The sequence below is a fragment of the Salminus brasiliensis genome, chromosome 7 (assembly GCF_030463535.1).
Source record: "Salminus brasiliensis chromosome 7, fSalBra1.hap2, whole genome shotgun sequence".
Taxonomy (NCBI): Eukaryota; Metazoa; Chordata; class Actinopteri; order Characiformes; family Bryconidae; genus Salminus; species Salminus brasiliensis.
In genome coordinates, this window is record NC_132884.1 from 20,738,892 (window position 1) to 20,754,281 (window position 15,390).

General features: G+C 42.6%; 1 protein-coding gene across 2 annotated transcripts in view; it reads left to right on the forward strand.

The window, feature by feature from the left end:
- The first annotated feature begins 833 nt into the window (after positions 1-833).
- Positions 834-15,390, forward strand: part of farp2 (FERM, RhoGEF and pleckstrin domain protein 2) — a 66,070-nt gene continuing 51,513 nt past the window's right edge. For both annotated transcript variants that reach the window (XM_072684066.1, XM_072684067.1), the window contains exons 1-2: positions 834-921; positions 4,074-4,330. In XM_072684066.1, the coding sequence (XP_072540167.1) occupies positions 4,130-4,330 (201 nt within the window). In that variant the 5' untranslated portion in view covers positions 834-921; positions 4,074-4,129. The remainder of the gene's footprint in view (positions 922-4,073; positions 4,331-15,390) is intronic.

A 15,390-nucleotide genomic window follows, 5' to 3' on the forward strand; every position in this document is an offset into this window, starting at 1 on the left:
TCTAGAGCCAAAGAAAACACTACGAAGTATGTCTTGTTCTTTTCCACGGAAAAGTGAAATTATATTATTTATGCTTTCAAATATTGGATTATCAATAAATGAAACCACTTTTTGAACTGTGAGCTGTGAGCTCTATTATGTTGTTTAAATGTACTAAAACTCTCTCTTCCTCGTTTCTTTATTGACTGTTCTTCAGGGACTTTTCACCTAAAGCCATAACAGGAAATTATAGCATTCTTTATAGATGATACATGAAATCAATGATCCCATTTAGATACCTGGTGTAAAGTCAGTCCCCTTATCTCACAGATCACAATAACTGCAGGTGTATTGTACCTCAGTTGAACTCCATGCTAATCCCCATCCTACTCTTACTCATTTGAATGACCTCTGACGTTTGAGGTATGTGTGGATCTGTATTTGCTTCCTTACAGGAGAGATAAGTTGGCCTTTGACAAAGTAAGGAATCAGATGAATGCACGACTTTGCATAAAGTAATATAATATGATATGAAACTGATGGCAAAAATATTTATTATTTTTATTTACTTTTACTATTTTTTTCTACATTTTTTTATTTTTTTGCAAAACGTTTAAAATATATATTTCGTTTATTATATTTAGTAATATATTTCATGACCCTAACAGAAGCGACTTCGGCCCTCAAAAACCTGAATGGAGAACAAAAACAATCATCAGCGAGACCCAATGGTCGCACTGATTTAAATGTTTCTTAGCCAATCAGAATTCTGAGGCGGATGACCGGTTGACCAATGCTGAACAAGTACCTTTATGAGACTGCCAACCAATAGGGGGCGAGATCAGGCCGCGATCCTCCAATCAGAACTCGCCTCTGTGTGCGTCTCTCCTGCAGCCGCAGTCGAGCGAAAGAGTTGAAGAAGCTCAGAGGGACGGGAGTGAGGTACGGGCTAATTTTACTTCAGAAATTCAGAGTAATTCTTTAAATTCTGCTGTTTTAAAGCGCTTCGGGGTGAGTTTAGCTCGTCAGAAACTTCGCCTTTCATCGCTGCTTCAAATAACGCGTGTTAGTGGGAGGGAGGTCGCTTCTTCAAGTGCCCAACTTCGTGCTCTGCTGTGAAACGCATTAAGGAGAGACCTAGCTGGAGCTCTGCTCGCTGGAGCTCTGCTCGCTGGGGGAACGGAGAACTGTGGATGCCGAGGATTACCACAGTGAAACTTACTCACGTTTATTGACGTGGTCATCTTTCTTTTCTCTCTTTCTCTCTCTCTCTCTCTGTGTGTGTGTGTGTGTGTGTGTGTGAGATTTCTGTTCTGAATAGGTTACTGGGTTGTTGAAGTTTCCTCACACTAAGGCCAGTCAGTGGTCTTGGCGGTGGAGTGGTTTTGCCAGTAGCTGGCATTTCTAATTACTACTTTTAAACGATAATTTCCTCGAAAATACTTTTGTTTGTTTGTATTAATGAACTTCTCCCACCATGAGTGGTTATTTCAATCTGTCATTATATCCTATGAATGAGCACAATCATGGATTTGAGTGTTTGCTTACATTTGCCCCTGGAGTTGCAGTACAGTTGTAAGCTTACAAGTAGTTCCCCACATTGGTGCCTGTTCAAAAGTACCCTAATGATTATTGGGTGTGGGTCGTAACCCCAGACATTATTGTTGCATTATTAATGCAGATTACAGATTACTTTCCAATACAGTAGTGCACAGATTCACTTTAGACGAGCTTCTAAAAGTAGGCTAACATCCTCAAACTACTCTTCTCTACTTCCTCTCAGTTAGACGTAGCTATGCAGGCAGCAACATGACCTCACACACTGACTGTGTTATTTCAGGTTAGGGTTCTTGATCACAGGATTAGATCGCATACGTTCATTCTTAACGTCCCTCCGAAGTCCGATCCGACGTTCTCAGCAGATCTGGGCAGATATTGAGAATGTGAAGTGCTCCGGGGGGAAAAGTTGTAAAGTCTTGCACATTGCACCCAAGGAAACCTTACCATTGCAAGAAAAAGTAAGTGAACCCTCAGAAATGACCTGGATTTGTGCGTTTATACAATTATGGACAAAACACTGGCACGTCCAGTCTCAGTTTCTTAATTGAAACTCCTGGAGAAGCCATTAACACAGATGTTCACTTACTTTTTCTAGCCTGCACTGTGGATGGTTTACTCTGTGTGCTCAGTGAACTAAACAGTACTGCCTAGGTTAGTTAGGTTGTGTATTTTATTAGTAGGCCTAATCAATGCAGAAAACCAGGTAATGGGTTCACGTATTTTATGCTGAATGTCTGAAAAGCAAGAGGTTGTTTTGCTGAAAAGTTTGAAGACATGTAAGAACAATGATTCGCTTAATACACCTAAGCCTAAGGCCACATCAGCATGTGAAGGCCCATGGGTCTGTTGACCAAATCCAGGCACTTTTCTGCAGTCTGTGTAGTGTGTAGTTCTCGCACTGATGGGTTAGGCATCAGAGTGCCAAATGCTTACCACAAATAAGTTGTGATGGAAATCATTAGGGCCGCGTTGAGAATTGAACACGACCCATTTTGGTGCTGTGAACTTATAATAATTTTGGACTTGGACTTGTGCTAAATTGTCACAGTTGGTATTGGAAATCAGTGTCAGGCTGTTTAGCATTTGGTTTGAGATGCAAACACCATCATGGTGATGGTCTGCATATGTGCTTGAATGCAGCCAGAGCCTTATGGAAATATGTTTCTGTGTATCAAGAGAACCTAATGTCTCTTGTTGAAGAACTGTGATCTTATTAACATGCAGCATAAGGAAATGTCCTCTGGAGTGGTTTACCTTGGCAGGAAAAAAACGTAACGTAAAGCTGATAATACAGTCAGAGTTTGTTTTGGGGGTGGATCCATTTCTTCCTAGTGCGTCACCTGACATGATTGATGACTTTCCTCTTTAGCCGAGGGTGAACTAAGTAACTGCTAGGTGATGTCAGGCCTGAATGAACTAGACCATTGCACTAAAACTGTCCTCTGGTAGGCTACAGCAATGAGTCTGCAGTGAAGAGTAGAATCTGCAGGTGGCAAAGTTACAAATAAGCCCTGAATAGGGGTCCCCCCCCCCCCGCCCCCCGGTCCTGCTCCTGTAGTCCAGTTTTAAAGGTTTTCACCCAACCTCTAAAACATCAAGTATAGTATAGTGAGGAACCATAACGTTTCTGACTAATATGTTGCTGGTTCTCTGCATGCTGCCAAAACAGCTCTCGCTCAGACCTCTGAAGGTGCCCTGTGGTTGGCATGCAGCCCCAAACACAGCAGGTTATAACGAACTGTGCGCTGATACACATTCCTCCTGTAACCTTCGTGAACATTTTCAGTGACTCGTGCCACATTGGCTCTTCTGTCAGTTCATGCCACATGGAATAGTCTCACTTGCCCAACACTCTGTTGAGGGATTGTGGGTAGTCCTGCCTCATACAACAGTTGATAGGTACTCACCATCATTGGCTGGGAGCAGCCCACAAACTTTGCTGTTTGGGAGATGCTCCGACCCAGTCGTCAGGCCGTAAATATTGCACGTTTAAATAGTAGTGCTACTAAGAACTGTTTGAGCAATGCTGTAGATTAACCACTCTTTTACAAAAATAATCTTTTTGGAGCCAAAAATGGTTCTGTGTCATCACAGACCCATCAGAATAGCTCAGGACTTCATGCTTGTCTATTAAATGTAATTTCTGTTTTAATGGGTGGTCAAAATGTAATGTGTATATGTATTTATTAACATTCCTCAAATAACAATTAACATCAATTTGAACTGTCAGTAGGTTTATTTAAACAAGCTAAAATACCATTTGAATTGATTAAAATATAATAATTTAATGTAATAAACATATAAAAGCTTCTCAGACCCAGATTAAGGCTAAACCTAGTTTTCAGAGGAAGTTCACAGCTGACAGTGCAATTTTCACCATAGTTTAATATGCCAGATCACAAAAGCGTTGTGCTACTAATTTGGGTATTAGTATTGTAATTAAAATTCTAAAATTGTGACAGCCCTAAACACTTTAGGACCAGGGTATCAATTAAATTTAATGTGTTTTTTGTTTTTTTCCCCTCTCCTGACAGGCAAGTGCATATGTGTGTGTGAGCTAAAGAAAGGGTGGGCTGTGGTGTGAGCAGCGATGGGCGAGATTGAGGGGACGTTCCGGTCGCTGCCGACGCCAGGCACACGTCTGGGCTCACAGTTCAATGCAGGTATCAGCACCCTGGAGCCTGGGCAGAGCCTCAGCACAGCTATGGGCGCAGGGGGCAAAGGTCACAACAAGGGCCTGCAGATCCGCGTCCAAGGCCTCGACGATGCTCAGGAGTTCTATGATCTTGAGGTAAGTGACTTGGGCTTCAGTCCGAGCCAAGATCTTTGAGCGGGAGGGTCTGTGATACTGCGCTATAATGTAAATACCTGCTGCTTCATGAATAAGGATGAGTAGCATTAGGCTTTTGTTTAGGCATGCATGATGACATTGCCGTTTTATCAGTATTGGCAGATATTCGCTTAAAACAGGCCGACAGGTGTTTAGATTTGGCCAGTATTTCAAACTGATATTTGATTGGGCAACTGTGGGCTAATGTGCAAAAATATCTGCATGTTATTAATTTGACCGTATTTGTCACATTTGGGGGTGGGCAATGTGGTGAATATAAATATTTTCTTTTTATTGTTAATGTGAGACACTGTATCCATTTTCGAGTACACTTTGGGTAGTGCTTAGACCTATATAATAGATTTCATATTGCCCATATTTCAGATTTTTTGAAAATCGTCACATAAGTGCATGGGCCATATCTGATATCTGTATCAGTCATCCCTCATTATAATAGTGGTACTTTTCTTACTAGTACTGCCTCTTATTTAGTAGGACTGCTAATTCATTACATAATTTACAGACAGTTTTTGTAAATTCTGTAAATCCAGTTTGTCCAGGACCTCCTAAGATGATAATTTTCTTAAAACAATTATCAGTACCTTGTTTTTTTTTTTGTTTTTTTACTTTACTTTTGATACTTTAAAGCTCTGCATTAGTTTTGTATTACCCCCACCCCCTCCATAAAACATAGCCACATGCTAGCTATATTTTATAGATTCCCATTTTTCCGGTGGTAATAACATAATAGTTTGCATCAGACCAAAAAAAAATCTCCAGATGTTACTAATTTACACCCAACCCTTCTCGGGAACTGGGGTGTGGGGGGGGCTTCCTTATCTATGAATAAGCAAACAAATCTTTCCATTGTCTGGAAAGTGTAAAAAGACGAGAACGCTCATCTTCCTTGGTATCCCGGTTTGCGTGGCGGGTGACAGCTGCCACATGGCTTTGGTCTTCAAATCCCTTCTTCTTTAAGGCTGCTTTAGACGCGTGCCCCCGAGTCACACTCCGAATCTCTGAGCCCTGGCCCTGCTGTGGCTATACGCCACATGGCTCCTCTAGCTGCCATGCTCGGTTTGGGAGCATAGCCTATTTCAGCCTGCCAACTGGGGGAATGCTTTGGAAACTGGCTCAGGAAAAGCAGGGAGAGCAAAATCATTTCTACATGTTTTAACGACAGCTTGGGTGGGTGTCATACGGCCAGCAGTTTAGGGCTTTAGGACTGGCGTTCTGTCCCTGGACAGTGTTGTGAGTAGCTGTACTTGAAGTAAAAGTTTGGCAGAAATCAATGTGCAAAATCTCCCCAGATGTAGTCAATCAATCTTGATCATTTTGATGCTCAACGTTTGCATCTGCAGCTTCACACCGGAACTATGAGGATAATAAAACCAAATAACCCTAGCAGTTAGCATATGTTGTCGTCTTGTTAGATAATCTTAAATGGAATGGCTTGTTTGGTTTGTGGATCGATATGGGATACTACTATTAATGTACATTTTTGTTTGCTAGCTACAAAGTCGTTTAGCTCCAGTGCAAAACTGAAGAAAGCCAACTCTGGACACACAGCAGGTTTTAGTTGACTGACTTAACATTATGTAAGGGGGGAAAACTGGACCTGGGATAATTTGATGTTTTGGCAGGGTCAGGGTCTGTCATAAAGGAAGCAGTTTATAGCGTTCAGATTGCGTTTCAGCTTTAAAACCAGCTAACTTGAAACGTTCTTGTAGGTCACAGAAAAAGCATTCGCAGGGAAAGCTTCCAAAGTAAGCACACTGATTCATGTGAAACCAAGTAATTTAATTATATCTAATTAGCTGAGATGTCATTAAACGTATGTGGGTAATTCTCCACTGCAGGGAAAGTGAGGGTGTTGCTGGGTTTAGGTAGGACAGGGGAGTGAGGCTTTTCTCACAATTTGGAGTTCTCACACTGAGGTGTGATCCCAAGATCAAAAACCAGACCATGATGGTGTCTCAGGTTGTGGTAGGACTGCTGTGCTGAAGCTGGAGGCAGCTAAACTAGTGGTACAGGTGGTGGCTGTTCTGGCTTTTATTGGCTAACTAGCCATGCACATTTATTTTTGCATAGACGCTCATTGTTCAGTTTGTGTGAAGGAAAGAAAATTGAATTTGTCAGACTACACAGTGAGTTGGATTATGGGATTTCTCTCAGAACCTCGATGAAGATTCAGCCGCCCTAAGAAGGCTTTGTAATGGTTTTTATCCCTCCAGACGCGAACACAAATGAGAAACTCGTGTGCAAGCAGCCTGAGTAGATGTTTGTGTGTGTGTGCGTGTTGCTTTGCCAGTCTGGTGTCACGTTTTTGACATCTGTTTCCAAGATGGTGCTGAATTTTGGAGCTCAACAGCTGTGGGAAAACATCTGAAACTGACCCACACGACTATTACGAGTGAAGCACCAAAAACAACACTGAGAACAAAAGAGATGTTTATTCCAATTAGTGGATGATTATGTCTCAAACGGGCTGCAGCAGAGCACTGAACATACCTTACATAGTCCTAAAATTAGGGATTTACCAATGTAGGAATTTCAGGCTGAAATGAGGGTTTTTATTTATTTATTATTATTATTTTTATTTATTTATTTTTTTTAAATGTACATGCCTTGGTAATGTTCCTTCTTAAACATTCAGGAATTGTGAAATGAGCACTAAATATATAACATTTATTTCCATACACTACAACATTGTGTATAGAATACTGTCCCAAAAAATGTAAGGTTCAATTATTACTTCTTCAAATATCAGTAAAATTTAAAAGACTGTTGGACAAACTCAAATCTTAGGCCGTCTGTAAATAACATCTATAGCAAGAATCTGATTGGCTGGCAGCCCTAATGTGCATTGGGCTGCACACACCACTGCTGCAACTCTTGCAGTGTCCGCCACTGACCTGGAAAACCACGCACTTGTTCCCTCCCTTGCCAGAGCGCTCCCTTGGTTAGCCGACTTGTAATTTGCCTTGCCATCTAAACTTAGCAAGCCTGGAGCAAGCCCTGGCCCAGGGTGTATTTATGGTGCAGGTTTGCTCTCTTCCCTGTGCTGCCTGCCTGGTCTGCGATTTGCACTAGCTCAGTCTTTTGTGTTTATTGAGGACAAATCTATAAAACCTTTTAACAGCATTATTTCGGAGGGATTGCTGTGTTCTTTTAGGGTGCACAGTATGATGTAATGGGTAGTGGGGTACCTGTTAGAGTCTTTGGGACCTTTTTAATTGCCCTGGTTCCTGAGTTGTATTGTGTTGTATTTCGTCCAAACTCCCTGGTCTTCAGTGTGATTATGCCTGGGGTGCTACAGGGTGTAATGGAAGGCAGGACCCTAGTGTTCGTACTGGGCAGAGCCCAGAACAAAATGTGTCAGTTCTTGTGTAGTTTGTGGACAGAAGGACTTGGCCGATCTTTATTTGACTACCTTTTTGTCAGCGGAAAGTACCGAAAGCAATGTTTGGGAATGTGATGCTAGTTTGAACAACATCCAAACCAAGGTCAGCACCAAGAGACTCCACGTTGTTATTCTAAGGTTAGGTCTGCTGCTTGAGTTATACAGAGTAGGACCTCACTGATAATGCCAATGTGCCAATAATAATAAAAATTTTTTTTTTTTTTTATTATTTTTAAACTTTTAGTGTGACTTGAGTGTACCTCACTCACTCACATTTAGCAGGCTATTCCTTGAAAGGGTTAGCAGGCAATAAGTACTTGGAAAGCTGTTGGTGCTTCACATCAGTGACACTATGTATCCTTGTCTGACTTCTCCAAGATTCAAACTTGGTTTCATCCATTCCTTTGTTAGATGGCACTTAAAAAATTTGTATTATTTGCTTTTTTTATTTGACCAGTATTAAAACAATTGTAAGAATCAAGGTCCTAATGGAAAAGAGATCGTTTTGCTGTTGACTGCTTTGCCCTGTGTACTGTGATATGCTGGTGTTCAGGCCTGCGTGTGCGCAGCATGGCTGTCTGCTGGCCGTCCCTTTGCGAGACCTCACTCACAAGGCCAATAGGAAACGATGAGGAAGTAGCTACAACAGTCTAGGCTTCCTGTCCCATCCACACTCAGGGGAAAAACACGCACACGCCTCAGTGTGTCCTCCATAATGAGCAATCACCCAGTCTGTCAGTCACCAACGGGTCTGTCGCTGTGGTTTACACCACACAAGAAACACAAGTGTGTCTGCTGTCTGTGTTTCGTGGGAATGGGATCTGTTGATTACTGCGAAGTATGTATGAATACGTGACCTAAATCTCACCCACTGTACGTAGCCATAACAATAATGCTGATAGCAGCTGTGATGGCTGTACTTCTGCTGAGACTACTGTTCTTTCTAATCTTCCCTGCCATATGCTGTCTCAGAGAGCCTGGGACAAGACGTCTACTGGAACTGAACTTGCTTTTGCAATCGTGTGGTGCAGTTGGTCAATACAAGATTTGTAATTTTAGTGACGTCCTCGTTTGGTGGCCAAGTGTGCATTTTAGCGCTAAGTGATTGCCTTTCATTTGTAAAATGTTACAAATGATTTTAATTGAGTGGTAATTTAAAAAAAAAACAATAACAACTATTTATTAGGTCTCTTATCAGCACTGTACTTTTATTTTGCCCAATCGGTCAAAGGCACCCACTTGAACGGAAGAAGAATTTGCATGGAATTTCATGAATGTGTGTCTCAAGCTGGCTGAGCGCTGTACTAACCCTCTAAGGAATCTGCTGCTGTAGCTCTGCAAGAGGGCAGCAAAAATAGTGGCTGTTGAAGTGAAGTGTACAGGAAGCTGTCAGAGTACACCCCAACCCCTCCAGCACCAGTCTGTTTGAGAACCAGGATTATGCCCCTGGTCAAAATAAGGATTTCTCATACTATATCATTTTAAGACTAAATGAATGGTTCTCTATGATCTTTAATTAAACTTGCAGTGAATTTCACCTGTTTCAAAAACCTCAGAATTTTGTGGACAGTAAAAAATCTCCACTTCCTCCTTACACTGCCTCACCTATCATTGCAAATTCTCTGCTAACTCTGAGGTGCTCCCTGATACTGGGTTTCATTCAGGATGTGGAAGGAAATTGTGTTGCTATTTCCAACTCCTGTTGATCTTTAGTAGCTTTTCTGAAACTAATGCCTGATCTTATTTTATTGGACATTTTAATTTCAATATTGTTCAAACCCAACCCATACTAGAGCCCTTTGAACTTTAAGAACGGCCCAGCTTAACGCTCCATCCCTCATGAGAGGTGGCAGACAAACATCTAAGCTGTGTCTGAAACCGTGCCCAGTCACTGCATAGTGCACTACACTGTTAAAAGTCCTTGAGGAGCTTTTAGAGGTTCTTCAATTTAAAACCTTAGGGTGCTTTGAGGAACCTTTTGAGAAAAAATTTTAGAAGAAAACGGTTCCATCAAGGTTTTAAATTGAAGAACCTGCGAAAGCACCTCAAGGACCTAATCCCTAACAATCCCACAATGCACTGTAATATAGTTTACAAACGAAGTGCCCTATCAGACATGGAATACCCGTAATCCATTGCAGTGTTTGGTTTGAAGGTTCCCATGCAGCTCTGGAAGGAAGACTAACGTTTATGCAATGCCTAATCTGCCGTCGCCTAGCATTGAGCTCTCGAGCTCTGTTCCCTATAATAATGCTCTGTATATTGCTCTGGAGTCTCGCAGAAGGTGAATACGGTAAAGTTTCGGGCACAGATCTTTACACAGCTCTTTTCTCTGACACCAAGGTGGTGGAAGGACGTTCCCCTGGGTGTCCGAACAGCAACTGAAGACCCATTTATTTTGAAAGCACTTAAATCAGCTCTTATTAAAGACTTGTGATTGAGCTTCAATAGCTTTCACATTTAGGTGTGTGTGTGCGCGTGCATTTACTGGGATTTCCACTCTAGCCTGTGTTCACTTTCTGTTTAATTAGCAGTAAATACCTGGTTAAAAGTACATGAGTGAAAGGGGCTATTGTTTAGGGTTAAGGAGGCTAGCTTTGCAGCTGTTTTCTAGCTATGCTAAAGCTTGAGCCCTGAGGTTCTCAGGGGCGTGCTGTGTAAAGGGGAGGATTACTGAAGTATTTTAAGTTCCTTATTTGTTTTGCAATTAAAATCTCACCCCTTTTAATATATAATGGCCCATAAATGGGGGAAAAAAATAATATTGACCCAAATCTGCAGGTGCAGTGGAGCGTTTGCCATGGTCACCATCTGTGACTCACGTACCCTTACCTACAGTCTGGTGTGCGTGTGTGACCTGACAGTAAGAAATTGACCAATCCTTCAACTGCAAAAATGTAGTATGCTGAGAGCAGGAAGGTTGCCAAAAGCAATCCACCGAGTCTGTTTGAGTGGAGACGGAGGGAGGGAAAGAGAGAAGAAGCGGGGAGGATACTCTTTATCTCCCCAATGACACCATGCAATGGGATATAAATACACTTGAGCAGCACTGTGAATACCCTCCTTGTTTGGACAGGAATTTTTATGTGACGCTCTACAAAGCAACTGGCGGGGTGTGAGTTTCGCTCACAAAATGTTGTGTTCTCCTCAATCCTGCTCTGGCTAATCCGACAGCGGTTCATCTTTTGTTATTAACGGAGAGGCAACTTTGAAAAGCGGGAATGCTGCCCGTCCATCTCGCGAACAGTCAACGAGGAACTTAAACCTGATCCTGTCTCTGCTTTGCAGACTTGTAATTTAAGACTGTAATTTAATCTGGGACTTGTTCTCTCTGAATATGTAAGCAAAAATAGATACAAATTGCAGTGTTGAGTGTTTCATCTGGTGCAGACGCTGAAAGAGCGGCCCAGTGTTTCTGCAGCCCGACTGCTGCCTGTTACACATCATCTTATTTCTTTTGCTATAACACACTTATCTTTTTGGAATCTGTCTCATCAGCAGACAGAAAGGCCTGGTAGATGAATGACACAAATCCAGCAACCGAACATAAAGAAGAAATCTGACCAAACTGTCAGCTTGTATGCCAGCGTTCACTTATAAGGGTTCTGAAGATGCTCAGGCTGGTAACATGAAGGAAGGCATTTCATTGCGAAAAAAGAGTCAAACGTGCTCAATTTTCCTTTTACACCATATGCAGTCAGTTAGTCAAGAAATTTTGTTTGGTGGCACATTTGGCTGCTTCAGTTCTGCACTGGAGCTACACTGCTAACAAGCAAATTGTTTCCGTAAATACTTGCAGAAGTGTGCACATGCACTCCTCTTTGCCCAATAAAACTGCATCAAGGTCTTCATTAAGGTGGTGCAGACTTCATGACTTGCTGTGCACTGTAAAAATGAACAAAACTTCACTGTGTAGCCGAATACCAGGGACATGGCTTATTTTTATAGTCTTTTATAGTATTCAACTACATACAGTGGAGTACACAGTGAAACGAAACAACGTTCCTCCAGGACCATGGTGCAACATGCACAGTGCATACAGAACACAAGTGCAACACAGTACAAGTGCAGACAGACAATACAACACAATACAGACAAAGAATAATAAATAATTGGTGCAAATTATGCAGTTTGCAATAAATATGGAGTCCAGGGAGGTAGTATAGTTAAAGTTGGCAACCGCTGCATTGGCCGGGAATCTGACCCGGGTCTCCCATGTGGCAGGCGAGAATTCTACCACTACCACCAATGCTTCTGTACATTGGCATGTATTAGTTCACAGTCACTCAAAATGTCTCCTAAACCACATTGACATCAAGTCTGTGCCACCTTCAAGAAGAGCTTGGCGGGCGTGTGAGTAGCTGGGTAGCTGTTGTAGTGTTTGTTAGCGATGTTAGCCTCATCGCTGCCACACTAAACTCAAGAAGAAGCAAATTTCCGACACTAAACATGTCTTTGCTGAATGGCTACATCTGGGGTAATGCTGGTGCTTTAAGTACATGCATGTTGCAACTCAGCTGTAGACTGCGCAGTGTGTTCGAGGGCAGATTGCCACAAAACATGAGAGGCAGTAGTAGGCTGACCGTGTTCTTCAGGAAGCCTTAGATGCTGCTTGTTCTTCGATGTCGTCTTGCAAAAGTAAATCTTACCTCACAGCCGTTCAGTTAATTTATGATGCCTTAAGAGACATCTTGTATAACAAATACAACGTTTTCTAGCCTTTTTGGATTCAAACATCTGAAAATGTAGGATTTAGTGAGCAAGCATGCTGAATAATTAGAATGAAATCTTACATGATTGAATAGTCACCATCAGATTGTTGCATCATGGTGCATTGCTTTGTTTTTCCAAAATCAGTGGCTTTATGTACTTTATAGCAGGACCATGTATGTTCTGTTCGATTCCGTGAGTTTTGTTTGCCCTTTGGTCCCAGGTGCGTGTTGGGCAGCCCAGCTCGAGACCCCTCCTACACCTCTCCGAAACAGAAAGGCGTCCCTTGTGGGGCAGCAGGCAAGGAACAGTGGCTCCTTTTATTCAGTACTTCATAACAACGGCACAGTAACACACAGCCTCTCTGCTCCACTCCACTGCCACGGAGTGAGCCAGACGGACAGACCAGCAGACAGACGGGGACGTGAAGGAAGAAAGAGACAGAGAGGGAGGGACACCATAAAAGACAGATATACAAAGAGGTGCACAGAATACGAGTCCAACCGGGAGGGACCCAGAGTAAGAGAGAGACCGACAGGGAGATACACGAAAAGAGAGCGAGAGAGAGAGAGACAAACTGAGGACACAGAGAGGGTCACAAAGCGAAGACCATAGAGAGACCATTAAGACAAGAGATAAAGCGCACGTTTGAGAGAGAGCGGGGGGGGGGGGGGAGAGAAGAAGAGTGATTTGCTGTGTGCGAGTGAGGAAGAGGTTGTGTGTGTAAATGAGTGTGTTGTAGAGCAAGTAGGTTGATTTAGTCAATGGTGAGAGAGAGAGAGTCAGCAGAGAGACTAGCGGTCTGGAGTGGGCGGTAAGAGCGGGGCAGGACCCGTCCAGCCACAGTAAACAAGTGCATAAATAGTGGGGTGTCGGGCCAGGGGGCTGTGAAGGGCGGAGTGGCGTGTAGGATCTATGAAGGGCTGCGGGGGAAGGGTAGATCAAGGGGGGAGGGGCAGTTGTGTTTTAGGTGGACTCTGAGGTTGTGTGTGTTTAGAGAAATGTCTGCACAGGAGGCCATTGAGGCTACAGACTGTCCTGTAAACTTCAAAGCCTAGTGGCAGAGGGTCGTCCCGGCAGGCTGCGGCTCTTTGGGATTGCCTCAGTGTCGGAAAATCGTTTTCCAGGCTGATGTGGGGGAGCTGTCTGGAGAACGATCCCATTTGTTTTTTTTTTTTAACATTCCTTACATGCAGAATGAACTGAAGGCCTCATTGGTTCAGAGGTGTCAGGCACAGGCATTTATGGTGACCAGGACAGCGTGAGAGTAGGAAGGGGAGATTTCACACATCACTACGTGATTCGGATAAACCCCCCCCCCCCTTTTGCTGTTATCTTTCGGCTGTTCACTTTGACCTGTGATTTAGCCTCTTTCCCAGCTCTGGGGGAACGTTAAGCAGCTGTGACCTGAATGACTGTGCAGACCTGTATTATGTGGACTGTACAAAAAAACTGTATTTTTCAGAGTGTAATTGGGGCTACTAAATGAAAGAGCAAGACTCAGCCTAGTGCATTTTAGCAGTGTGCACATTTCAGCTCCAGCTAAAAATTTTGTTTTTCAATAGTTATGAACGGTTCTATGGGTTTTACAGCAGTGCAGTTTTAATGCAAAAATCACAGCATCTGAAATTGAATTTTGAATGTAAACCGTTTTCTAAGGTTTGTAGAACAGCCTATTCAATCTGAAACTGAATTTTACGATTTCAAGCATCTGATTTAACTGAAAAACTAAACGCTTTTTCATCTCATTCACATTTTCAGATTAACAAAAAAAATAACTAACTAACTAGCCAGTCAATGAACAGACAGTTAGGGTGGGGTTTTATGTGTAGTTCGACTACCTTGGTTTGGACCAAAGCAAAAAAGAACCCAAAAAACACATCAGAGCTCAAAACCAAAGATGTGAACAAGGTCATATGAAAATGTTTGGTGATGACCACAATAATATACAGCAAACGTTTAGTTTGTTTGTTTTTTGGAGTGTGTGTGTTTGTACACATTATGGCTGCCCCCATTCCCCCCCCCCCCCCGCCATGACTTTTTTTCTATTGTTTTGTGTCAAGAGCACATAGAATGTTTCAAATTTAACATGTAAATAATAAAGGCTAATAGCACTCTGCACTAGAATGTATGCCTGTATACCTGTATGTATGCCTGTCTGTCTGTATGGCGTCCCTAAGCCTGGTTTTACAACTGCTCCTTTGTTTATGTGCTCTGAATCAGAAGAGCATTTCAAACACATCCATGAGTCAAAGCTGTACTAGAAACTAAAGCGAGAACCAAAGTAGGTCTGAGAAGGAAAGACTGTTCTTCCTTGGTTTGGTCCATGGTCAATGAACATCTGGCCATTTTTCACCCTGGCGAAACGTCACATACCTTCTATTTAGACATCAGAGAACAATTTTTAATACAACAAATGTTCTGTAAAACGTAAATCACCATCCAACCTGTATAATCTCTAAGGGCCCTATCTTACACACTGCACAAGGCACGTCGCAATGTTCATTGCTGTCTTGCACCCCGCCAACAGTCTATTTTCAGGCCTTCCACCTGCGTCTTTTAAATAGCACTGGTCCTTGTGAATATATCTCCGCAGATGGGTGTGGCGGTCTCGAAATGAGGTGTGTTCAGGTACATTTCTGCTGTATTGCGATCTTGGCAAAGGAAAACACAGGTGCACCACTGACTGAAAACAACCTAGGCAGGCATCAACATTCAGACTTCATTGCTATCAGTGCGCGTACACTTTGCACCATTGAAATAGCAATCCGCCAAAGTCAGGGTGCACCTGGCTCTTAAAGGGAATGGCAAGTGACACACTGATTGGTTTATTGCATGTTACGCCCAGAACACCCCCATGATTAATTAAAGAGACTTGGTGCATGCCTTTCGTGTGTTTGGAGCCACG